We start from the raw sequence: 26,125 nt of genomic DNA, 5'->3' as shown, positions 1-26,125 counted from the left end.
CTAAAAGCCTGAGTAACTCAAACGGCTTTTCATTGCTTCCTCCAAGACTTGTATATGTGCTGGGGTTATCAAAGGTGATAGTCACCTTCAGGTAAAGAAGTGATGTATAAAAATACCCATTTTGAGTAAAACCTGTGCAGGTGTTGGAACCCATGCTTGTTTGATACATGCCAGGAAGGATCTGTTATTGTGGTACCGATTAGGAAAGCCAAACCAGACACGATTAAACTCTTCAGGAAATGTCAGTGTTCCAGCTTCAGCAATGATCGCAGGCATTGGCAAGACAGCACAAATAGACAGCAGCTGTTGGCCCCTTTCCATGGTATCCATGGTAAGTACCTTTGTATTGGAGGGGACTTGAAAGCTCTCTGAACAGTGCTGGGAAGCTCTGTGGTTTGACTGCCTCAAGTGCTTCTGATTCTTTTTTTTCCCCAGCGTAGCTGCTCCAGATTATTTGATCTACTGTTTTGGGTAGTCAGTCATGGGACTGATGGCTCTGTGATAAAGTCAGACTTGCAGCAAAGACTGGTCTGTTTCATTGTACTGCTTTTGGTTTTCTAAAATAAATGGAGAGGTTAATTATTTTTTAAAGTTACTTTTTTTCCCCTCGCTATTGAAATGGACCAAATAAAGCCAAAGGGAAGAAAAGAATGTACCCATCTGGTTTACCTAGCGGGACATCCATATCATCAGACTGCCATGCTCAACCCATGTCAAGAAAGTCCAGTAACACCAGTCCAGATTTGAAGTGCTTCAGATGTGTAGCAACCACCATGACTGTCACTTGCATCTCAGTGGCTAAGTGGTTTCATGTAGAAAATATTCCAAGTAGGAAGGTCACTTCAGGTGAGCCAAGGGCAATGGAAGGCTTTTAAGCATCTGCTTTTCTCTGTGTTGCACCTTGGAGCTATCTGCTGGGATGCTTTATTCGCAACAGTACTGGCTTTTACTGCGGGATTTGTTGTTCCCAAACTTACTTGATTTTAAAACCAGAAGTACTTTTCAACAGCTGCTTGAATTTTTTGTAGTGGTAGTGTATTCTTGGGAATGGTTTCCCTTTGTCAACAGCTGCTCACTCCTATCTGAGTTGTCCTTCCCTTGCTGTCGATTTGAGCCTTCAATTCTGTAAGAGGTCACGTTATGCAAAATTAGTGGAAGTTCTATGAAATACAGTTCTCAAATGATGTATTTAACTGGCAGACTGCTACCTGATGTCTTTCACTGGCCTCCAGGACTGTGCTTTCTCATTATGTTCATTTTAGGAAATATTTCAATGACTTTCATTCCTTATGGTGATGGCCACCGTGGTGGTGGTGATGAAATAACCTACAAAAGCTGGATGACCTTAGGAACTGGAGTAAAATAAAGGGGATGAAATTCAGTAGCACTAAATGCAGGGTCATGCATCTGGGGATTGGTAAGAGAAATCAGCTCTAAACTAGAAGCTAATCAATTGGGAAAGATGGAGGATAAGTGGTACTAGTTGATTACAGAATGATTGTGAGCTGCCAAAGTGTTGCTGCTCAGAAAAAGGCAAGTGCGACACAGGCAGGGTATTTCCAGCAGTGACTGGAAACTATTAATGTCACTGTACAGGTCTTTGATTAGAAGTAATTTGAAATATTGGATGTAGTTTCTGGCTGCTTATAATGGTGAAAAAGACTATTTCATGCTGGAGTAAAGTAGTCTCAAGGGGGATATACTTGCCTATAAAAGGTATTTGGCACTTTGGAGGGTGGTAAAGAGCTATTGCCTGAAAAATGGTGTTGCCACATATGGGAATAAACTGGCCAAAAAGAAATTTAATCTGGAAATTGGAAAAAGGTTTCTAACAAGTGAGGTCTGAACAGTGAAGGGAAGAAACTTGGTTTGAGCTTGAGATAGGTATGACAAGGGAGGTGCAGGTGGTTGTATTCAGAGGAGTTGAAAGGTGAAGTTAATGACCCTGGAAATCCTTTCCAGTATTTTGTCCTCATCTGACCTGCTTTAGGTTTTCAGTTCAGTTTGTATTTAGATGGGGGGAGTTCAAGGCAATTACAGGGAAGACTTGCTGGAATCATCCAGAGTTTTCTGTTGTTGCTTATAGCTGCAAATTAAAGAAATTTATTCATTTTAGAAAGCAGCTGCTGTTGTCTTTCATAGAAACATTTTTGTTACTGAAGCATTGTTGAAGTCTGAGAAATTAGGAAATTGTTAAAAAAATTTGTGCTTGCCTGCATTCTCCTGGGCTTGTGGCAAATATCAGGTGTTTGCGGTGCTGTTGAAATCAGCTTGGAAACAGAAGATGCATCATACCAAAACAGCCCCTAAATAAATAATCCTCTGAAACTGCCAAAGTCGGGAGAGGCAGATGACTTTGAAATAGTCCGTAATTACCGAGCCTGTAACTGAGAAAGTGCTCTAGTTAGTCTAGAAGGAAAAAAAAAAAAGCCAAAAGAATCAGAATTACATAAATAATGAAAGAGCTAAAAATGCCTTGGTTTTGTAATGTAGATGAAGGCAAGGTGTCATGATAGTAACACATTTACGTATTGGGATTATTTAATGATCCTATCTTGTCCTCTGAAGAAACAAAATGATCATGAATATTCATGTTTTCAATTAAAATATTAATGGCGGACTGAGACTTTGGTTTTTATATCTCCAAACACCCATAAACAGTTTTATTTAAATGCAGTGAAGACTGGAGGTCAGAAAGGGTTTGCCTTTTTCTTTTCAAGTTGTAGAGAGGTTGGTGTTTTCCTTGAAGACAGAAGGACAGTACTTGCTCCCCATTTGCTCTGTGCTAGTTTTTGAAAGGAGTCTCATCACTGCTTGCTGCTCCAGTAGCATCCTGTACCTTGCTGAGGACTTGGGAAGATTGATTTACCCTTAACTGCAGACCTGCAACCACCATCAAACGCATTGCAGTGATCTCCCTCTGCTCTTCTCTGGTTAGACCCCATCTGCAGACCTGCATTCAGCTCTGGGACCCCCAACATAAGGAGGGCACGGACCTGTTGGAGCGAGTCCAGAGGAGGCCACAAAGGTGGTCAGGGGGCTGGAGCACCTCTGCTAGGAAGCCGGGCTGAGGGAGTTGGGGCTGTTCAGCCTGGAGAAGAGAAGGCTCCGGGGAGACCTTACAGTGGCCTTTCATTCTTATAAGCCCCCTTTAAGTACTGACGGGGAGAAACATTTCAGTAGGGCCTGTAGCGATAGGACAAGGGGGAATGGTTTTAAACTGAAAGAGGGCAGAATTAGATTAGGTATAAGGAGGAAATTCTTTACCATGTGGGCAGTGAGGCACTGGCAGAGGCTGCCCAGAGCAGCTGTGGCTGCCCCATCCCTGGCAGTGCTCAAGGCCAGGCTGGACGGGGCTTGGAGCAACCTGGGCTGGTGGAAGGTGTCCCTGCCTCTGGCGGGGGGGCTGGAACTAGATGGTCTTCAAGGTCCCTTCCAACCCAAACCATTCCATGATTTTTTTTGTTTTGTTTTGTTTGCATTTTCAGCCTGTAGGTGCAAGTTACTGCCTTTGCCTACGAGATCTGTGCAAGACAGCTTTTTTCCTTGCAGCTCTTAAATAGTATTTATGATCTGTAGTATCTTCAATTGTACTCATTTACATTTTTTTTCCACTGTCATTACAGTGAGCATGCTTGGTGTTATCAAAGAAATTAAATTAAACCTTCCTGCTGGCTTTGAATTAAGGGAGTTGAGGTTTTCATTGGTAACTAAATGCATTCAGTTGGCAGCTAGTAAACATTTCCAGCTTGTAAATGGTTTTAAAGAAGAGAATAAAAATCTTAAAATATTAAAACATAATGAATAGTTGCTCCAAAAATATCCAACTAACCCGTACAACTGATTTTGCTAATAAAGTACAATTCCTTAAGAATAATGAGACAGAAGAATAATAACCAGGAAAAAAAACCAACCAACAAACAAGCATTTTTTTAATTTATCAGCAGGAAGGAAGACATAAATTTCATTTATATGAACAAAAGTAATTAAACTTTACAAGGTAAACAATTAACTAAATGGATACAAGTCTTTTGCCTGTTATTTTGTGAGTAACTAAGCATACTGTAGAAATAACTGGAAATGTGCTCTTTTATGTTTAAATTGGAGGCTGTGGCTCTCAGGTGAAAGCAGACATGGCAGGGGCCGTTTGGGAAGGAAAGAGAGAGGCTCTCCTGGCCTCAACGGCAATGGATTTGGGCCTGCAGTAGTGTCTGTAGAGGGTCAATTTGAAGTTATTTCACAGGCTTATTGGTCACTTTAAAGTCTTAAAGGAATTTGTGATAGAGAAGATTGGACATACCACAGTGTATTTGGTCTTGAAATGTGTTGATCAGAGCAGCTTCTCTGCCAATGTTGGATCCTCATCTTGCTCTCTCTTGCAAAAGCCTGGATGCTATGAGGACTGGTGCATGAGCAGTACGTACCCAATCAATTAGATCTTCTCTCTTTAATAGGGGGAAGCAAATTCATAGACCTCCTTGATTTAGAATTTGATTTTATTTTTTATTTTCTGTTTGGTGCTTTTATTTGCAAAAGAAGAACCTTAGTTCATTACTGCCTTATGCATTGTCTGTTGTATAGACATGTAGTACTGACAAAGCTACCAAAATACAAATTTTTCTTATTTGAATTTGACCAAGTTTGCTAATACTGCCAGGCAGAAAGTAAGCAAGCTAACAGAATGATACCAGTTTTCTCACCTGATCATAGAAGACACACATTGAACTCTAAAAGCTGTGTGGTCATTGTTCTGTACAGACCCATTTAATATGCCCGTGGTAAATCTGAAAAGGAGCGTTCTTCTGCTAAAGCCCCTTTTCTCAATAGTGTACATGGAAAATAGAAATATGTCTTTTATGGATGCAAGTGGATGATAATGTCTGCTCTACCCAACCTCTGAGTGGCTGGAGGCAACACCAGCTGCGTCCTGGAGGTCACGTTACTGCCTAGCACACTTCTGTGCTTGAGCTAATAACCCTATTCCTCCTGTAGTATCTGTACGAGCTCATTCAAGTAGATATGCCCATAAAGAAATAAGTTTCATTTGAGTCAACACAAACTTCTGCAGTATCTTGCCTTTAATAATAAGGATTTCGTTGCATGAGGTGACTGAAGACTGTAGCATTTTGCACAAATGACCTGGCCAGTAAGCAAATGCTTGGCGTTCGTAAGAGAGTTTTGACTTTTTGTAGTTTTCTGGTTTATGGTATAGAACTTGATGGTGTGAAACACTGTGATAGCAGAAGATTTTGTGCCTGAGAGCACTCAGGATGTCTCTTCTGGTTTACCCTTTTGGTGTGTGCCAGGGAGAGCCCAGGCCTGTCTGTGAAAATTCCTGTTGCATTACCTCATGGCCATGCCACTGCAGAACAAACCACAGCTGCTTCAGCCACCTTGTATCCCAGCTGTGCTGAAGGCATCTGGCAGTGCTTGAAATGAGGGTGATCTGCTGCTGTTTGTATGCAGAATGAAATGTTTCAGGGGATGGGAAGCAACTACTACGTACTTGTTTTACATCACCACCTCCATATTGCAGCTGTAGATCAGTGTCCAGTTTTCCTAGGTGTGAATGAGCCTGGGGGTTTGGTTTTATTTTAAAAGAAAAAAAGGCAAGCTAGCAGAGTCATGAGCTGGCTCTGCCAAAGATACGAGTAACACCATCCTACCTGACTGCACCGCAAAGGCTTTTGGAGGATTCAGGAGAGCATTGGATTTGCTAAGCAAACTGTTTGGGACATTTTGAAGAGTGATTAAAAAAACAGAGGAAAGATGCCATAAGTGGGAAGCACCTGGGGAGCATAAAGATAGTTTGAACTATTTCCATATTGAGCCATTTTGCAGGTTTTGGTGGCAAGTTTCACATATTTTTGCTTGCAAAGAGTTAAATGCAGTTCTTGACAGCTACAGCATGAATGCTGTATAGATGTTCTTGCATTTGTTTTGAACTTTTAAAAAACAACAGTCTGATAAGTTGGAACAGGTTTTCCCTGAGGGAAGACTATAGAGTGTAATTTCATTACAAAATACAGTACTTGGAGATGAACTGGAGTTGGAATATTTTTTTTTCCACCCTAAGGGATCTGACATTTCTATTTCTTGACATTTCTCTCATTGTTAGACTAGCTTCTTTGTGCTGCCTTTTTTCCCCCTCCCCTGGTGAAGCTGTACCTGTCTTCTTGAAGCTTGGAGTGTCTTTTCTTGTAGGTAAAACTGGTAAGAGTTTGAATTAGTTCAACAAGCAGATGGTCAGAAAAGGAGGCTCTGCTGCAGTGCTAAGTGTGTAGCACTGGGTCATGTGAGTTGTTGCTGGAAAGAGAACGGAGCAGTAGTCCCTTGAACATGGGCATGGTTAAACCTGTAATTTAGGAAAGGATGTTTTGTGGTAAAGAGAGAGATGTAAAAATAGTAACGGGTTACTTGGAAGTCTGGCTTAAGGTATGTTAAGTATGTCAAAGACAGCACTTTAAACAATTTTGTTCCTGGAGCCCATTATTTTAAGAATAATGGATGTTTGTATGATATTTTCTGATTTCAGCTGCCTCTCTGCACCATTCTTTTGTGGAGCCTTTAAGTGGTAGCATAGCAAGCCAGCTCATCTAATGTGTTGGAAAGCTTTGTCATTTATTCACAGGGGAACAGAGAGGATATTTTTCCACCTTCGTCTGTGATGATCCCATGAAAGGCATGTCACGTTGCGTTCTGGTAATGGGTAACAGTCCTCTGGCAGAGTTTACAGCACTACAGCTATTCACAGCTTTCTGCCAGCACAGCGATGTCAGTTAGGGATGTTAGGGAGTCTTACCCTCTACAACCAAAGTCGCCACTGTAATTGCAGCTCTACAGGCAAAATTACAGTTTTAATCAGTTACTATATGGCTTGTTTACAGAGTATAGTTTTACTTTAGTGGTATAAAGCTGTTTTACATTAGACAGAGGTCGTCATCTGAGACCAAATTGTTTCCAGCTTTATTTTGATTCCTCCTAATATCTTATCTGGTCAATTATGATGGATTTTTTTTTTTCCCAAGTGTGTTGGGGAAAAATCTTCACTCCAGCAGCTGGCTGGTGGTGAGAGGCACATAGTCATTTTTCATGCCTAAATCCTTAGATTTTCACTGCTCTCAAAAAATTTCACTCAAAAAATAATGGAAAACTGATTCAAGCATCAGCCCTACAAAAAAAATAATAAATAATCCCATTAATAAGGAGTATGTACATTTCCTGTTAAGAAAGAGCGAAGAACATTTCGCTGATACTCTCACAGCTTTAATTCATGTCTTAATTTCATAGGTTGAAGCACGGTCATCGTAATTGCAGAGAACATGCTTGATGGGCTCCGTTGCCTGCTGGTGGCTGCTGGGGTGCAGTGTATGCTGAGGATTGGTGCCTGCCCGTGGCTCGGCAGCAGCCAATAACTTGTTGCTCCATGCCCTGCAACACAACGCCTTGCTGTAGGAGCATGATACCAATCTTAAAATTCGGTGGGAGGTGGGAAGCCTTTTAGATCTGCGGTTTCTCCTGTGTTGTGGAACCCTTTGTATTACTGAGTGTTGCTCTGAATAACAACCTTTTCCTGTGTTACAGTTTGGCTGCTTTCCACAGTTGTAAGTAGCCCTTGCAGGGGAAAAATGGGGAGAGGGAGGGAGGTGCTCTCTGAATACTCCATCAGCTAAAGCTTCTTCTACTTCTGATTTTTCTTGATGAACAGTAGTTTTCAAAGTAAGTTTTGTGGCTGTTTGAAGCTGAAAGGTTAGGACCACAGCAGAGGGGGACCTCTGAACTCAGTACTCCTTTCAGGTGGAGAATAGCTTATATCTATTTTGAGAGAGAGAGAGAGAACGATGGATTTGCAGACACAGGTGATACAACACAGCTTGGAGATAGTGTTGTCCAGACTTTTCAGTGTTACTGCAAGAAGAATCTTCCATGTTCCAAGGCATAGGAATAACTTCAGTTTGTGCCCGTTCCTCAGCCTTCTTTTAAAGTATGCATTTGATGCCAGGTTTACTGTTTGCTTCTGCTGTTTTTAGTTGCTCTCTACTAGTGTGCACACTTCTGCTTCTTGTGGTTGAACAAAAGAGCATGTATTTCATTTAATTGTGAAATTATAATACAAAGTATTCCAAGATGTAGGCAAGACTCTACCGAGCTAGATAGTTACTGTTGACAGTCTGCTGAATCAGCAGAAACCACAAATTATTTTTTTTCTGATGAAGTTGAAACATTCAGATCTTGACTTCTGTAGCTTATGGCCGTTGAATGCTTTTAATTAAAATTTAAAATAAGAAAATTGTTGCTACCTTGAATAGATTTTTCAACATGTACCTGTAGAGCTTTTCTTATCCATGATACCTGCACAGCAGTAGCAATAAGTAAAAAGATAATTGAAATAACACTCTTAAGAAATTTCTGTGAAACTCATAGTTCTTGGTCATTGCTTAGGAGAAATTTTAATTTTATTGTCTGTAGAAATGTACAGAAACATATGGAGAGGACTGGTCATTCTTTCTGGAGTTTATTAGACACAGCGTGATTCTGACTTATTGGTTCCTATGAAATTGCGCTTTATTAAAGTCACCAGGTTATTCTTGTACTAGCAATGGCTCTGATTAAGGACTGTATTAGGGTCATATCCTAGAATAACAGCACTTCGAAATCCCTGGCTGCATTTGAAAGAACTGTGATTAAAGTTCTGGCTGTTTTCCTGCAATTGCTAATGTCTGCTGAGGGTTGAGTTACCCTCCTTTTTATTGGTGCTTGAGTTCTGTTACAGCCCCATGCGATTTCGTGCCAATATCAGTGACAGTCTCTGGGGGGAAGCAGTTTTGCATTAAAATGCAAGAAGTAAAAGCTGTAGCAAAATTAACACAGGAGTCTAGAATTTCCAGTGTGACTTAATAGCCATGGCGTTGGTTGTTTTCGAAAGTCTAATTCATCTTAGATTGAATTTCAGGCAAAACAAAGCAAGGAAGATAAGGAGGTGGGGAAACCCATCTAAAAGAGATTATGGATGAACAGGTTGAAAAATGCTGCCTGACAGGTCATACTCTGAGCAGTCTGACAATTTCTGCTGGCACAGGGAGTTGTTTTGTGCATTTTGTGCGCTGGCGTGGACAATCCATTTTGGTTCCCTTGAGGAAAACCCTTGTTGTTAGTAGGGATCATTCTGCATATTGCTGAAAAATGAATTAAGTCCCACTACTGTATGCGCAGGTGAGGAGTAAGGACATTCTTTTGTTGTTATAAATTTATAGAGGTATCACTGTTGAATAGCCAAGTAGGATTTATTTTGCCCTGGTTTACATGCCAGGTTTGTAACATTTTCAAGACTTGTCAAAAAATAGGCAAATTTATCTTCATTAGAACTGATGCATTCATTAATATGTGGAAAACAAATCTATGACAGCTTTCCTGGGCAACATGACGGTTACTGTAGTCCCAGCTGTGTACATTTTCTGAATCCTGTTTCCTTCCTCTGTGCACATGTAAAAAATCAAGTATTTCTGTGTGTACTTTTTCTAGAATACTGTACAACATTTTACACTGTTTATTTCATTATTTCCTATATCAGACCCATAAGAGGGGCTGTAGCAAAGCTGCCCCATCTCAGAAGTGTGTGAGGGGAGATGCAGTCTTGTCAAACATCATGCGAGCCTGTGGCCTCGCCAGATGTATCTTGCTGTAACTACGGATTCCGATGTCTGAAATGGCTGTGAACTTCTGAGTATTGAAAAGGACGATGAAGTGAGGGAAGTTTTAAGAGTTAAACAGTTTGTAAGAATATAAAACAATCAATGATAGTCTATCAAGACTATCTTTGTCTTGCTTCACTTGCTTTCTCTGTTAGCTTGCTGGGTTTTTTTCTTCTGACATTAAAACTGAATAGGAAACATGTCAGGAATATAAAAAATTCAGGTAGGAGCCATTTGCAGCTACAGGAGATAAGATAAAGAAAGCTTTGAGAGCAGAATAGCTGAAAAGTGAATGCAGTGTGTGAGTAACCACAGTTCATTAGCTCTAGCATGTTCTCTGGCTTTGGATAAGGGTTTATGCTACAGCCATGCTCTGGAGGGGCTTGTATCTGTACACAGTAGTTTTAGGGAAACCAACAAAACAGTAAATATGCAAGCTGACAAATACATTAATCAAAGTGCTTGCTGCTGAGTTGCGTGGCCTGGGGGGAGCGGGGGGAAGAGAAAGAAAAGTATGCATTTTAAACAATTTCTGTAGCTGAAAGGAGACTACATATGTGGCTGACACACTGATCAAATGATAAAGTAGAGTCAAATTGAACCTCAACCTTTTGTACAGCCTGTGAAAGTGAAGGCACGCTGCAGTTTTTCAAGGCAGATGGAGTGTGAGCAACTAATAAATCAGGTTTTGAAACATTAAAGAGCAACTTATTTAAATGCATATGGTGTTGGATCTCAGACAAGACAGTATAGGAGCGCGTAAAAGGATTGGGCATGGGAACATCAGCAGAACAATATGTCTGCGCACCAGCTTTGTGACTGCTTCCAAATCGGCTTCTTGTGCTGAAGTCCTGCTACGTAGTAAATGAAGGGTAATGACAGTTGGTCAAAAGCAAGCAGGAGAAGCTGTTCTAGGCAGAAATTCCAGGCAGTGAACAGAATAGGTGGTGCAGTCAGTTTTGTAATTTGGAGCCATATTCTATGTTAAATGGAAAGCTAAAGTCAAAGCATGACTTTAAGAACAGTGAATAAAACCTTTGTTCCTTCTTGTATACAGCATTTCTTGAAACAGCTTTAGCTGGGGGGAAGGTTGGAGTCCCTGTCTCAGTTCTCCTTTTGGGAAACTGAAAAACAGAAACCCGATCGAGCTCGGAGAGTTTGCATTAGACCCATGACCTGAATCCAGATCTGCAGTTGAGCACTAATAAAAACGTTCTATATGAAGTCTGGGTTGCATGATTTACATCAGCTGCCTGTTAGTTTCTGGAATGATTTTTAAGGTTTTGATAGCGATGTGTATTCTCATGGTTGGGAACTCTATACCTGTACAGAACAAAATGCCACGCTGCTGTCATCATGGTGCTTGTGCTCCCTTTGAGTAGAGAGGCAATTTATGGTAGTAGTGCCTCTCCTGCTTTTGGAAGTCATTTTTCCTTCAGCGTGGTTTGAAGCAGAGTGTGCTCTACAAATACAGAATGCATGTTACAGCTCTCACCCCTTCTTTTCCAGTTTTATACCTGGAAGGGATTTGTGATTGTCCAGTCATCAGACTTCAGCTGGGATTTTTAGATCATTGTGCTGACTGACATGGTCCCAACCCCAAACCAGACAGGAGGTGGTGCATATTTTGAAAGCTCTGGACTCCTGCGTCTGTCCTCGTTCCCTGGGACAACAGCCCTGTTGCTCTACGAGGCAAACTGAGAACCAACAAGGAGCCCTGCCTTAATTTCTGCAAAGCATTTGTGTTTTTCCAGTGAAAGCTTTTGAGGTTGGAAAGCTGCTCTGCAACTCATGTTAGGGGGCATCACCCCAAACACTGCTTCTGGGAGAACTGCTGAGAGTTTTTTCACTTAAGGAAATATTACAGAAATGAAATGTGGTGTGCTTTATAACCTTAAAGGTCAGCTTCCTTCATCTTTTTTTCCCCTCACTTCACATCTTTATTGCCTTAATTCCTACCGCACCTCTCTGTCAAAGAAGAAAAGGATTTACAAACTGACTGGGCAGGTCTAAGCGTATAGTCTACATGGATTTAGGGTGTACCTGTACTTGGCTATGTACAATGTGGCTAAGTGCCAATGACAAGAGATGGACAGACTGGAAGCTGGGAAGAGTCTACTGCCCTTTGAGACAGTTAATCGTCTCAGAGCTCCCTTCCGACCACTGCAGAGCCCTCGCCCCAAGGACTGACAGCCAGTATTTTACAAGTAGTTAGCCACCTAATTCCCATTGATTTTTGGGTCTCTTGTCATCATCTCTCTGATCTCTGTTGATTTTGGTAGAAGGTAGCGTGTCTGTGTGTTTTTAAACGTCAGTTCCTTACTCCTGCTGATCTGGTCTATACATTTACAGTTGCTGTAATTAAAAAGTGTGTGTGATTAAGAGAAGCAAACAAGAAATTCAATCTTTCCTCCATCAGAAACCTTTGCTAAATTGATTCTCCCCTCAAGCAAGGAGGTAAGCTCAGGCCAATACTTGTTTATCCTTGTCTATCTTGATAAGGCATGGATTATTATTTATGTATTTATTTTTTGTGTGGTGCATCTCGCCTTCCCATTGCAAGAGAGGGAATAGGAGCCCCACGTGCTGCACCATAGGACAGATATGTCACTGCCAGAAACAGCAGCCATGTAGTGCGCTCTCTATGGCAATTTGTGGGTGAAGAGGACAGACAGAACATCATTGTTACATAGGAGTAGACAGAGTAATCTGTCTAAAATGATTAGATGCCACTAGAACATGAGATTGCTCTTGTCTAGTCTGTGGAGTCCTAAAGTGCGTGTTTGAAGGGCTTTTCAGAAAAATTTTGTATCAGTCACTTATAAATAACCTTTGCTTTACTGTGTTGCTTGGAGCACTGAGTTTCAGTTCCAGTTGCACTGGCAGACCCATAGCAGCTCAGAAACAGAAGATTATTAACCCAGAGTTGACCTGCACCAGTGGGAAAGTGCAGTGTTTCGAGGTTGTCTGCCAAACAGTATATACTAATAAAAGTGTAAGTCATCTAATATGGTGTTTGTTCAAAAGGAAGGGTCTATGGAAGTTTAATGATTATTTTCTGGGGAGCTGGATTCTTTTGTGGAACATGGGGCTGGGCACTTTTGGGGTTTCTGTTCTATTTATTCACTTGGATAAACCTACTCAGCTTCAGGGAAGACCTACCTAGGTTCTGTCATCCTGCTTATAGGGCTGCATGTCTAAGGCCGAGGTGCTTGAAGTGCTCACAAAAACTAAATTTAGGTGCAGGATGCTGAATTCCCTAAGGGCTTTGTTCCCCAGTGGAGACCAGTCTGGGGAGTGGACCAGGTCCTTTTGCATCCCTTCCATCTTCCCTGCTGAGGTCTGATGATGTAGGAAAGCAAGTGCTGGGAGAGTTGGTTGCTGAGCCCTTAATTCAAGCATGCACTGCACCATATGGGCTCTACTAAAGCAGGTGTCTCAAAGCAGTTTGAAAAATGGGCTGAATGCAGTTAAGTTTGATGATTCAAGATATGCAGAAGAATTTGAGAGAAGACTATTTTGTCTGTTTCCTTACAAAAAGAACTTAAATGTGCACACCAGTATGTTGAGTCATTGCTGTGAATCAGTGTATTAAAACCAGGACTTGATGCTTGTGTTGTGGCTTTGTGTAAGGGGGTGCAGTTGTAAGACAATAGTGTCCTAATGTACAGAAATATGAAAAAGCAGGAGACTTCCATTATAAAACTCCATAGTTATTGTTCTGTAATACCACAGATCAATCACTTCTTTCTGTTGAGCTCTGTTTTATAATAACCTGCTTTGTTCTTTTGGGGCAGCATTTGCTTTCTTCCCTTTCATGCTAAATGACAGTTTGTATTTCCATCCCTTGAAGATGGTGTACAGGTAATAACTGTGTTGTTGATCTTCACAAAATCAAGACCTTCTGGTAAGGACCATAATGTCTAAACTGGTTCCTTTTCTACTGCAAGTTTGCTCTGATGCTCAGAGGGGAGGAGGTGGCACTGATATGCAAGCTGTCTTGGTTGCCTGATTGTTGTGGCTTCAAAGCCTGTTTCTTTATTCTTTTTATGGTTGCATAGATCAACGTGAAGTGGCTCACTAGGAAAGGTGCTTTGATCACAGAGAGGTGCCTGGAACCCATTTAGCTGAAAGGTTTGCAGTCAAGGATTGATTAATGAAGTTGTCCTGTGCTAACACCGAGGAGGACGGGAGGGGGACAGAGCAGAGGTTTGCCTTCAGTCCTCATGGTTTTCAGGTGCTTGCTGTTTCTGTTGAGAACAAATTAATATTTCCTGGATGTTTTGGAAAGGGCTTTACTTATTAGCCAACTATCTCAGTGCCTGAAAATTTCTTGTCTGATAGGATTTGTATTTGGGCTAAGGGTGAAATGCATTAAGACAGATATAGCTCCAAAACAATTGGGTAATGCGTTATGGTGTTCTGCAGTGACAGTATAAGTAATCTCACCTTTTAAAAGTACTGTTATTGGACACCAAGAGTGCTTTCCTTACATTGTTGTTAAAAAAATATAACTATGATTTTAAAACATGCAGGGAGCTTCTTACAGAGAGGAGCTACTTCCTCTCTGATGTCTTCACGTCCTTCAAGGAACAGGTCAAGGGAGCGAGTAGTGTGAGATTCCTCATCAGACATGTTGCAGAGTAGTAACTTCCATATAAACCTTGGACCCTTATGGAGAAAATTGTTTCAATTAACACACCACCACCACCCCTTGCCAAACAACCTAAACAAACCCTCAATAGTCTAGGAAAAGGAAATATAATCACTGTTACTGACTCTTTTTTTTGTGGATTTGTTTGTGGTTTGGTTTTTGTTGTTTTTTTTAAATGAGAAGTTATCTTGAGAGATGAGGAAGCCTCAGGATGTGTCTCAGTGTGATCTTTTTTTACAAAGTAGAATCAAGCTTTTCCTGCAGACATAGTACAGTCCTTGGTTATAGAAGGTAACCAGCATCACATTAATTTATAAAATTATGGAACAGGAAAATCCCTGCATTGTGTTCCAGGGTTTAAATGAGGAGCCATGATTTGTGTGACGCCATGTATGTAACTCAAGGTTTGCCTTCAGTACTGTCAGTACAAAAAACAGGTATAGGAACGCTGTGAAGTTTATTTGCAAAGTTACCAGGAGACCCTTCCCTGAAGGATGTTAATCCTTAGCATTTTTATCATGTGCTTTGGTATGTTTAGATTAAATTAGCAAAGTCCAGGTATACCACAGACTGTGGTGAGCGATTGAACTTGAATTACTTTGTGGCAGAAGAAACTCATGTTTTCCTGAGGAGATCCCTTCTGGAAAAGAATTCTTGCCATCATTCTTCTGAGACCTGCTCTTTGTGTAGATAACAGGACATGAGCAGTAAACCTGAGATATCCACAATGAATATTTAAATTTTTAAAACACTAGGCAGAATGGAAAACTTGCAGCACTCAGTGTTTGTACAGACTTTAAATGAGTGCAGAGATTCTAGCTTTCTTGGTAATCTAATGCTTTTTCATATTGAAGTATGACATTTTAGGCTCCATTTCAGAAACATTCAGCTGCGTTACTAATGGACCCGTCTCTGACTCCCACTTGCAGCGATATTCAGGTGGGCACACTTCATTGCTAGCACAGCGTGAGGATATCATTAACTGTATGACAAATTTCACTTCACCTCAAAAGTTTTTCTGCTTTTTTTTTCTTTTCATAATTTATTACTAGACAGATTAAATCAGCATGCTGGTGCTCTTAAGAAGGAGCTGCTACAAGAGTAGTACTTTCAGACAGCTGTGAAAGTTTGTGGATTTTTTTCTCCTTTTCATAGCTATTAGGTTTTCGCTTTACTGCAGTGTGGCATTGCTGAAGCAATGATGTATACTTGGTCCAGATGGTTATTGGAGTGATGTTGTACATCAGTGAGCATGGATGGTTAGTCCCATAGTCAGTGCTTATAGTGAGCTGTCATGGCAATAAAGTTGAGCACTTCCATACAGTTGAAAATCTTCAGTGCTCGCTGGGAATTAGGCTTTACAGCTCCTTTTCCCTAATGAGGCGGGTAGTTTTTTTCTCTTATCTGCTGATGTATATGTGGCATGCATTTGGGACAGCCCAGCAGTACAGTATTTGCATGCTTAGCTCTTGTTTGAGAGACTACACAAACTGCCCCTCTGGTAATCATCTTGATAAGGAAAAAAACAAACAAAACAAAACAACAAACTCAGGCATCTTTTCCACTCTTCCTTCATTTGCTACTGGTTTCCTGTGGAGCTGCCTGGTATGGGTTTCTTTGGATGACTGATCATTCACCTCCCTGCAAGAGGTGCTCCTTGGCGGAATCAATAAGAATGAAGGAGTGTTCATGGTGTATTTTTATGGAGACATCTGGTGGCTCTCCAGCACAGAGCATTCTCTGGAGTGGAAGTATCATGTTGGCTGGCCAATGTAAATATACATTTCTGACCTTGATGTAGTCAGGGGGAGTCCCCACGAGAGATTTACACCGGAATATACAGGCAAAGTTGTTACAAGCTTTCTCTTGCTCCAGAGTGGACTTTTCCCCAGCGGCTATCATAAAACTACTGTGTTGTAAATTTTGGTAAATGGCAGCATTTCCTTGTCTGCTTTGTGGCCATGCAGGAACAGAGCTGTGCTGCTGGCAGGCTGTGGCAACATAGTTTGGCGTCTGTAGAGGTACGATGGCAGCGTCGGGAGTGGTAAAGGTAAGAGGTGTAGTGCAGGCTGCTGGCATTGGCAAGATCCGTTGCAGTGCTGGATTGTTGGTATGTATGAGGCATCAGCAGAAATAAGATTTACATTTCAGTGTATTTTTCAAGGTAAAATATTTAAATACAAACAAAATTACTTTTCCTCATAGCTTACATCTACATGCAGAGCATTCATTATTATTAATCGAAAGCTAAGAGTGGAGAAGATGTAAAAGCATATTTTTCTCTCACTGCCGATATTCTGTTCTCAAATCTTGTATAATATGGCCAAGCAGATAAGACAGATTGTTTTATTCCTTGCTATGGAGTTCATCCCAGTCAATAATATTGATTAGTGCAGGGTGACTTGATGTAACAAGAATAACACCCCTTTCATAATTTGAGCCTGTGTTTCCTAGTTCATGCCTCAGTAGCTCATGCTTAGATGAATTCTTCAATAAGTCGTTTAAGATACAGACCCTGCTGGAAATTGCAGGGTCTGTCATTAATAGAGGAAATGAATAATTTTATTTCCCTAGATGTTGTGCCTCGTTTTTCCACAATTAAGCTGTCCCATTGTGCAAGGTAAATTTTTAAAATACAAAATGAAATTCCTGAACTTTTTTTTTTAATAAAAAGCTACCTTTGTAAATACAATCAATAAAGTTTTATAAACTCTGTAGCTGCTTCTTTGTGCTTCATGAGTCCTTTTGTTAGTGTAGAATTTGTCAAGAAGCTTCATGTTCTAACGGTGCATTTGAGGAGCTGACTCAGCTTGGGGAAACTGTGACTGCAGATATTCAGAGTTTGCATGGATTTCCCACTTCACAGGGAATTTAATACTGTCCCTTTTACCGGGGCACTGAAACAGCATCTTTGAATCTACACGTGATGTGAATTCTTGCACAAAACACTCCTGACGTGGAGGGACCGTTGAGGGTATGGAAGAACTGGTGTTCGTGACCTGCTTGATCCTTGGACATTGCTGTGAGGTTGCTAACAGGAGGGTCAATTAAATCAAGTCATCAAACAGCTTTTTTTTTTGCAGGTTGGTTGTCGGTAATGGTCTAAAGCAGAGGTCCTCAAACTACGGCCCGCGGGCCGGATACACCCCCCCAGGGTCCTCAGTCCAGCCCCCGGTATTTACAGACCCCCCCGCCGGGGGTTGGGGGGGGGAACCAAGCAGCCGCAGACGGCTGCCTGCCACTGCATCCGCGCGCCGGCCCCCTGGTTAAAAAGTTTGAGGACCCCTGTTCTAAAGCATATAAACCTCACTCTGAAAAGGAGATTGGAGTCACTTACTTGTTCCTCCTCTTACACTTTCCCATGTGGAGATGTTCTTCTTCTCCTTTCAAGGCAGACAGATGCCAGGGTCAAAAAAATTCAATATTCTGCTATTGGTGTTTTGATTTCAAGTACTTTGTCATTTTCCTGCCTGTAAAGCTATCATAATAATGTGATTAGGTTCTGTATTTATTATGATTCAATCATTAAGGAGAGTTCAGATGCAAAATGAAAAGGACTTGATAATATCTGGGATATATAGACTTTGCCCAAGTTCATATTTGGGGTTGTTTGAGGTTTTTAGCCCAAAACCACAGCTGATAGTGTTACTTGGGAGATGACAGCAGGGAGATGATGATCTGTGCTTAGTGACAAAGGAGTGTGACCAAAACATGAGGGACTATCTGCTGAACCGCTGCTAGTTTCAGAATGAGATTTTTTTGGGTTTTTTCTGATGCTGTCATTTGCTTATGTGTAGGCATCAGACCTGTTCTCCTAAAAATGCTTTCTTCTGGAAGGGTAACAAGTGGACTTTGTTGCTATCAGGAAATGCAAGGGTTTCAGGAAACTGAGAATTGCCTTCCCCACTCTTTCCTTTCTCAATATTATAATATGAAGTATTTTGGTGTTAGGAGCTGCCTATGAGAGTAACTTTGGCTTGGATTTAATGGTTTGCAGGTGGGTGTTTTCATGCCACTTGGAAGTCCTGCAGTCTGGACCTGAGATGTATAAATAATGCTGTCTGAGCTAGTCTTCTATGACCGAGAACCATGCCAAACTCAAGTTTGTTTTTCTGGAGAATCCGGTTTGTATGCAACTGAAACTTGGGCAACAGAGGCTTCTGCTAGTGAATGACAAGACTTGGTGAAAGACACAGACTCCTGAGAGACCCAGTAACATTAAATATAATAAATAAGTTAGTGTCATGTCCCTGGCAATAAAAACCAAGCTGCCTTCCAAGGGATTGAATGGTAGCATCATCAGTCAGAGGTGCAGAAGCCTTGTACAGAGCAATATGAAGCAGCAAAATTCAGTGAAGTGCTGCTCTTAAAACCCTTTCCAAGCATTGTGCACTTCAAAATACATCTTAGCCACATGGACAAGGCTTTGGGTGTTTTATTACAAAAGCACAAGAGCCTTCATCTTGTGAGAAAAGATGGCTCAAGTGTGTGCTTGTGTGCTGTGCGTTTAGTTTTGAGCTGTTCCAATAGCTGCTAAAGTCACTGAAACTTCAGGCTGTAGGTCCCCATCTGCCAATGACACTTTGAAAAGCCATGAGACTCAAGCCTCTTAAGGGTGTCTGGGCATCTCTCATCTGTGTGATGGGTTTCATGTTAGCACCTCCAGTCCAGTACATTGGACTTCAGCCCAGCTGATGAATTCATGTGATGTGGCTGGGAAACTCTTCTGCAGCTGAAACTCACTCCTGGGCTGTAGGACACCTGCACTTACCAGTCTTTCTGCAATACTGTCACCAACTATGGAAAAAGGAGCCTAAAGCAACGTATAAATACTATCTCTATTGTTCCTTTTGCATTAGGAGTACTTCCTCTGAGCAGAAAGAGGATAGAAATAGCATATCTTTGTGTTAATTGCTGATCTTCCACCAGGAATGAAGCGTTTACAGACAGACCTAAATGTTTAATTATCACTTACTATGTAAAAATCAAGGGGTGTTCAGATCTGTTAGACAACTTGCTTCATGTTCTTTTCCAGGAGGACCAGATGATAACTTAATTGAAGGTGGTGGATCCAAGTTTGTCTGCAAACCGGGAGCCAGGAACATTACCATCATCTTTCATCCCCTACTCAGGTAAGTAAGAATTTCTACATAGTTCTACAGGTGCGAATAATTAGAACAAGTAGAATTAACCTTCTTTCTTCATGGCATATTGCCACTTCAGAGATAACATCCCACAGCAATGGGCTTGCTGTAAAGTTGTTGATGTGCACACATGTAAGAAGTAATCACTGGTTGAGCTTGTTGCCGACGCTCCTTAATCTTTTTCAAAATTAACTGGCATACCAAGGGGGATTGCTTGCCTGGGTGACCCTGTTTCATTGAACAGTGTAATTTATTATTGACCCAAGCTGCGAAAAGTTTAGTTGCAATCTGTCACAAATTGTTTATTGCTGACTGTCCATTATGCTTATTAAAAAGTCAGAAGGATACTTTATGAACTGCAAGGTAAGTTCATTCTTTGATTCTTTGATAAAACAAGTCTATGGTCTATGGACTGCAAATTAAATGCCCGATCTGAAGTGCCTTGCCAATTACAAAAATCTTCACAGCTCATCAAGGACTGCTGGAACTTTAAAACAGAGCAAGTCTATAATAAGCCTCTTCTCACCAAGTCACGCACCTCTGATACTTTAATTTTGCTCCTTTTGCTTTGCAGTCTTAACAGTTGATCTTCTTAGTTCTGCTGGAATTAAGTAATATGATGTTTTTCTCAGTTCATGTCAATCTTCCACCTCTGTGTTTTCCTTCAGGGTTTTTCTTTATCATCAGACATGTCCTTTCCTATTCAGTGCTAGCACCTTTAGAGGGCATTTTCCTCTTTGACTTTCTATTACTCACTATCATGAGTCACTTAGGCCGTAGGGTATGTATCTCGAACGCTAAAAACAACCAATAAAAAATAATAATAAAAAGTAATTGGAATCTGATTCCCAGGGGAAGGAATATCTTGACTGATGTCTTGGTAGCTGAGAACTGTGGTCATTTGTGACTTAAAAATGCAGAAGGAAAGTACGTGAATTCCTCCAAATTTGAATTTCTGGTGTCATTACATCAGATATTGGAATAATCTTGAGAACAGCACCTGTTGTGAGGACATAGTAAAATTTGTTAGTGTTTAAGGTCTTTGCTTGGAAAAAGGGTTGCGTACATTGTACACTCTTCATTTATTGCTAGATGCCCGTAATGAAATGGATAATTTCCTAAGCATAATTTGTTTCAGTCTGTCTCTTTTAAGCAAAAGAAATGTGCTAATAAATAAATTTGCTACAGCATTATTTATAGTTTTCAGCCATTTTATCATAAGAAAAGATGGGCAATGGTTAAGATGCAATATGCTATTATGACCACTATGATATGGACTTCAGTCTCTCAATCTTTAATGAATTTACAGGCTTCTTTTAAGCACAGAGCGGGTGGGGGTGGGTGGGATATGATGCTCTTATTTTTATTGATGAGATACTTCATATTGATTTAGAAACTGGTGAAAATACTTCTTCCATTCTATTTGCCTTCCTGCTTAATTTTTCCCCCTTTTTTGCCATCCGAGTCAAACTTGAGTGCTCTGCTTTAAATAGCACTTCTCACAAACACTTTACTTTCATTACCAGCTTGCAAGATAGGCAGTAGAAATAATTTGCCTCATAAAAAATAATTGCATCAAGATTAAGGTATCCGCGTACAATATATTTTTCATGCCAACCATCTGTAACATCTTAACTTCCTTGCATTGAGTAGTTCATCAATAGCTACATGAAGAGAAGGAAAATGCTCCATGACCCAGCTTACCCTTTTCTCACTACAGAATGGGATGAGTTTGGGTGTAGACTGCAGAAGCTCTTTAGATGTGATTTTGCCTACTTTAATGATCAACAGAGTAAAAGCATGAGTCCTTGCGATCTTAGGTTTAACTCATGATGCTCAGCTTTGGCATTTGCATGATGCGTGGGATGCGGTGTGTGTATCTGGGTTGACCATAGGACTGGATTTCTTTTGCTGATAATAATTCCCTTCAGGGAATTCTCTTCCTGATGGGAGTCAATAGCAATGACCTGTCCTACCAGAAAACTGGTTTACCCATTGACTCCTGTTAAAATTGGCTATATGATGCTGGCTGTGGTTGTATAAATGCTGAATGTGGTGGATTTGCTGACATACTGATGTTTGCAATAATTTCTAGCAAATCATCTTATGTGTGCATTCCTTGTTGGTTAGATCTTTGTCATTCCTTTCTAGATGTTATTGCATTAGGTGTTAAGCTCTGGGAGGAGGTAATTGCTCCAGAGGTGTGAAGTTTTCACTTGCTTTATTTTCCATTTGTCGTGGAGATTCTTTATGGCTTGCCTTAATCATCTTTCATTGATGTTGCTTTTGCAGACTTAAAATGACTCTGTTTTGAATTCAGAATGATCAATATGTTATTTAGAAGTGTGGTGGTGTGTGTTTTTTTCCTTATTTCTATCAAGTTCACATAAATATGTTGACAGAGAAGGTTTAGCACTGTATGGGCTAGCTGATTTTATTAGGAAGCTGAGTGCTTCTAGAAGTATTAAGCTAACCGGATCACTGAGAAACCAAGATGCTGGCACAATGGTTTAAAGCCTGAGCATCGCATTAAGTGGTGACTTTTAAATGTAATTCAGCCCAGTAATGTTAGATGGAGAGTTGGTTATAACCAGAGCATTCATATTCATCAGTCTGGATTTCTCTCTCATACTACTGATATGAAAAGTGTCGTTGTCGATCACATCAGGGAGTTGCACAATCACAACGTTAAGTTTACTGGCTATAACAGCCTTTTTTTTGATCCTTTTTCATTTACAAACTGAGGTTGAGCTTGGCTCCAGATCCTTTTGAAGAACTTGAAGAACATCAAGTCAGCAGGCTTTCAGGGGGGTGTAAATTAACCCCCATATCTCCAAAAGTTTATTTATAGGAACTCTTAACTTAAAACTGTGGAGAGTGTAAGGGCAGATACATACAAATGGTTTTCAAAGTCTTCCCTCTAATTCATTTAGAGCAGCGAGCCAGAGTTGGGAAGTGAGTTATGTCGTTTGGGATATAGGTCCCTAATTTCCACTAGTACAACTGAGACACACCAAGCCCCAGATTAATTACCAGGACTTAATGACACCACCACACACGTAATAAATGAATAGTCAATTTTTGAAGACAAGTGGGTATTCTAGTGGAGATGATTCCTGGGAATAGATTTTACTAACTACATATGAAAACTAATTGCACTCACAAACTGAAGAGGAATACACATCTGATTTTCCTTAATTACATATTGCGGGAGGTGTCAAAGTATAAAAGTTACCAAAAGAGTCCAGTTGCTTCCTTCATCCTTCACCGCTAACAGGCGTCTGCTTGGATTGTGAAAGCGCTGGTGTTACTGGTCTGTGGACTAACGTCTCCCGTTGGAGGAAGGAAACATGCGGGACCAATACTGAAGCCTTTACGTTGTGGAATATCGAACAGCCTGAGTGATGTCTGTTGTAACATTTGTTTGGTGGGGATTTTTTTTATATGTTTATTTGTTTCAGCTGGCATTTGAAAGGCACTTGGCTCTTCAGGGTAATAATCATTTTACATATGCTTTATAGAGTATGTTTATTACCAGACAATTGAAGAACAGATGTCTGCAGTCTTGAGGCTTCAGGGGGAGGGACAGGAGGGACCAGAGATGGAGGGGATGATGGCGTTTGGAATCGTGAAAGCACCACTGATGCTAACTCAGTTGAACATTATTTGGATATTGGGTATTAAGGCCTCAAGGATATCCATTTATTAATATCAGCCACACTTCATTAATATCAACCAGTATTAAAAGGGTTGTAGGATGGAAGAGAAAGCAAAGTGTTCATTGATTCAGAAGAAGCAGTTGCTTCTAAGGAAGGTCGTGTCCTTACTGAGAAGTGGACTAGAGGCTGAATTGACTTGGCACCCTTTACCTCTCTACCAAAGAGGCAGTGTCTGTCTTGGGGGGGTTACCCCTTTACCAGATGGGAAGAACTGCAACATGTCAGTGATATTCTAATCACTGCCTTGGATTTCATAGTGAAAACCAAAGTGCTGATGTATTAGATACCAAGAAAAAGTAAGGAAAGAAGGAAAGACAAAATTAATGATTTGACTCTGCTGATGTTCTTTGGGATGCAAAGACTGAGGTTTAATGCTTCAGTGTGTGCATGGTCCAAGACACTGCGGAGTTTGCTAGTTTTTGGTATTTTGGACTGATCAGAGTGGGGGGAAAAGAGCAGGTAATAATTTGACATTTTAATTTAACAATTAAATAATTATGTTAATTTACACTGTTCTCCATCATTTAAAGAGGTAGGCTTTTTACTTGATAGCATTTTTGGAATTTCCTGTTTCTTTCAGTTAATGCTAATAAAAGAGTGATTGCTCTTTTAATAAATAAAACAAATGCTTTAGGGAATAATCAACGAGGATGGTAATTTACTTTGCTGCCTGTTGCAAGTTCCTCACCAACTGGTGGCAATCTGCTCCAAACTGCTGAAGGTCAGGTTTCAGACTCCACTTGTAACCTGTCCACGGGCGGGAGGTGCACACTGCACAGAATACGTACATACACGCAGGTACATACGTATTAGCAGTGATGTTTTAACTTTCCATGCTTTGGGAATAATCGTGTCAAGCTTCTGTTTAAGTCACGATATGCCAAGATAAAAGGTACTGTATGTAGGATTTAAATCCTCTGTTTATTTTGAAAAAGTTGGGAGGGGACAGCAAAGTTGTCATTGGTTCCTATGGGGCATCTAAATCCTTTGGTGTTTGTATCAATGGCTGCTGCAGCTGAGCAATGTTCATAACTACGTAACTGTAATTGATACAAAACTATGTATGTAACTGAGAACCCATATGTACCTCGCTGATAATCCTTTTATTAGTATATTTGTATTTCTATAATAATAAACAATCTGATTTTTAAATATGCTGTAATATCTTGTAGTTCTCTGCTATAAAATTAATATTTGATAATATGGGGAATGTGTTATTTGGGAAATAAAAGGAGTATGAAAATTAGATTAGTTTGTTAGTGACATTTAGTATGTTTAGATTATGTTAAATGATAGAAAGTATGTTAAGAAAAATAGGTGGTGTTTGATCAGTCTAAGCGCTATATGTTCTTACTGCAGTAGGTTGAAAATGTGAAATAATCCTGGGCACAGATAGTGCTAAAGTGTGAGAGGTGATGTCTTTAGCTTTTCGAAATCAAACTTCAAATACTTGATTTCAGAGAAGTTGAGAAAACTGGTGGAAGCTGGGGTAGGGGACTTAGTATTGACTGCTTAAAGTTTGTATTTCAGGTTGAATGATGTTCAGAGGATAAGAGATTAAGTAAAAAAAAAAAAAGTCTGAGATGCTGTGATGTGCACAGGGGAACATTATTTGCAAACTTTTAAAGTCAGTGACCCCTTAAAAATATAACTATCCAGATTTCATGAATGCTGGGGTTGTGTGTGTGTGTTAAGTCTTAAATTCAGACATATCCTGTATCTTCGGGGGGGGGGGGGGGGGGCAGGCGGGAATATCACTTAGTTAATCTAAATCTCACTTCTGCAAGAGAGGCAGTATCTTCCCTTCCCCTCCCCCCTGTGGAGGCAGGGAGATGGTGCCTCTGTGCAGGCTCTGCGGTGCAGTGGGGTAAGACAAATCGGGTAGAAATCGGGAGATCTTGACTCCTGCTTCTCACTACGGTACCAGCAGTCACCACGATGCTTGATAGTCCCATCTTTATTTTGGAATTGTTAATACTCATCCTTGAGTGTGACAGATGCTTGATGCAACTTTTCATACACTCGCTGTTTACTTCAATTGACCTGAATCAAAACCTTAAGGGAGCAATTTGACACCCACCTACTGATTTTTTTTTTCTCCCTCTGGTTTAATGAGTGTTTAGAAGACATTTAGTTGACGAGTCCGTTGCTGTTGACATTTAGTACTTTATATCTGTCAACAGTGGGAATGAATGTTTCTTGCAGGCAAAACCTAACTCTTTTCTTTGACAGGCTCTCATAAAGTTGGTGTCACTGAATTACAAAGACACATTTCAGAAAAGCTTGTTGTTCTGACACTGCTAAGAAAAGGTTTAGTTCTGACTGAGGCCATCGCAGAAACGGGGCACATGCACGGGAAAGGGCTGGGGAACAACTTCACATTTTGTGATTTTGTTCCATTCCCCCCCACCCCCTGCTTTATGAGAACTGACAGTCTTACTTTGTGTGTCTGATTAAAGATGACAGTTTATAAAAACCTTAAGGTAAGGCTGTTCATTTTCGACGACAGAAAATAAAGCAATCCCCCCCACACACACAAACAAAAACTCTTACACTCAAAAAAATCCTTACACTCAAAAAAATCCTCTTTATATGTGATACATTGATTTTATATTGTCTGTCAGAGAACGTGCTTCAGCGTATCAGTCAAGTTTTGAGTTTTCAAACATGCTTCATCCATACGGAAAATCAACAGCTTGTCAGAAATCTCGCACGTCTGCAGCTCCTCCTTTCCTTCAGATGAAACACAACCTGAAGGAGCATAGAGATTTTGACATTTGCAAGAACTTAGGCTGAATAGCTGAAAACAGTGTTAATTCAATTCCATGATACTGAGTTACTTCTAACCTGTATTATGTCCATCATTACCAGTGGTGGTAATTGGTAAGTGATAGTCGTGTCTTTTTCTCAACCCAC

The 26,125-nt window shown here is 40.5% G+C and overlaps 1 protein-coding gene across 4 annotated transcripts in view; it reads left to right on the top strand.

Moving 5' to 3' along the window:
- The window catches only part of EXOC4 (exocyst complex component 4), a 412,836-nt gene that overhangs the window by 173,886 nt on the left and 212,825 nt on the right, over positions 1-26,125 (top strand). For 2 of the 4 annotated variants that reach the window (XM_080393436.1, XM_080393437.1), the window contains exon 10: positions 19,382-19,478. In XM_080393436.1, coding sequence (XP_080249562.1) covers positions 19,382-19,478 — 97 coding nt within the window. Of the gene's footprint in view, positions 1-11,201; positions 11,396-19,381; positions 19,479-22,767; positions 26,047-26,125 lie in introns of those variants that run through there. The other 2 variants (XM_080393439.1, XM_080393440.1) reach the window with 2 other exon arrangements.

This window comes from Falco punctatus (genome assembly GCF_963210335.1).
Source record: "Falco punctatus genome assembly, chromosome: 6".
NCBI lineage: Eukaryota > Metazoa > Chordata > Aves > Falconiformes > Falconidae > Falco > Falco punctatus.
This window is presented reverse-complemented; position numbering and strand designations above follow the sequence as displayed.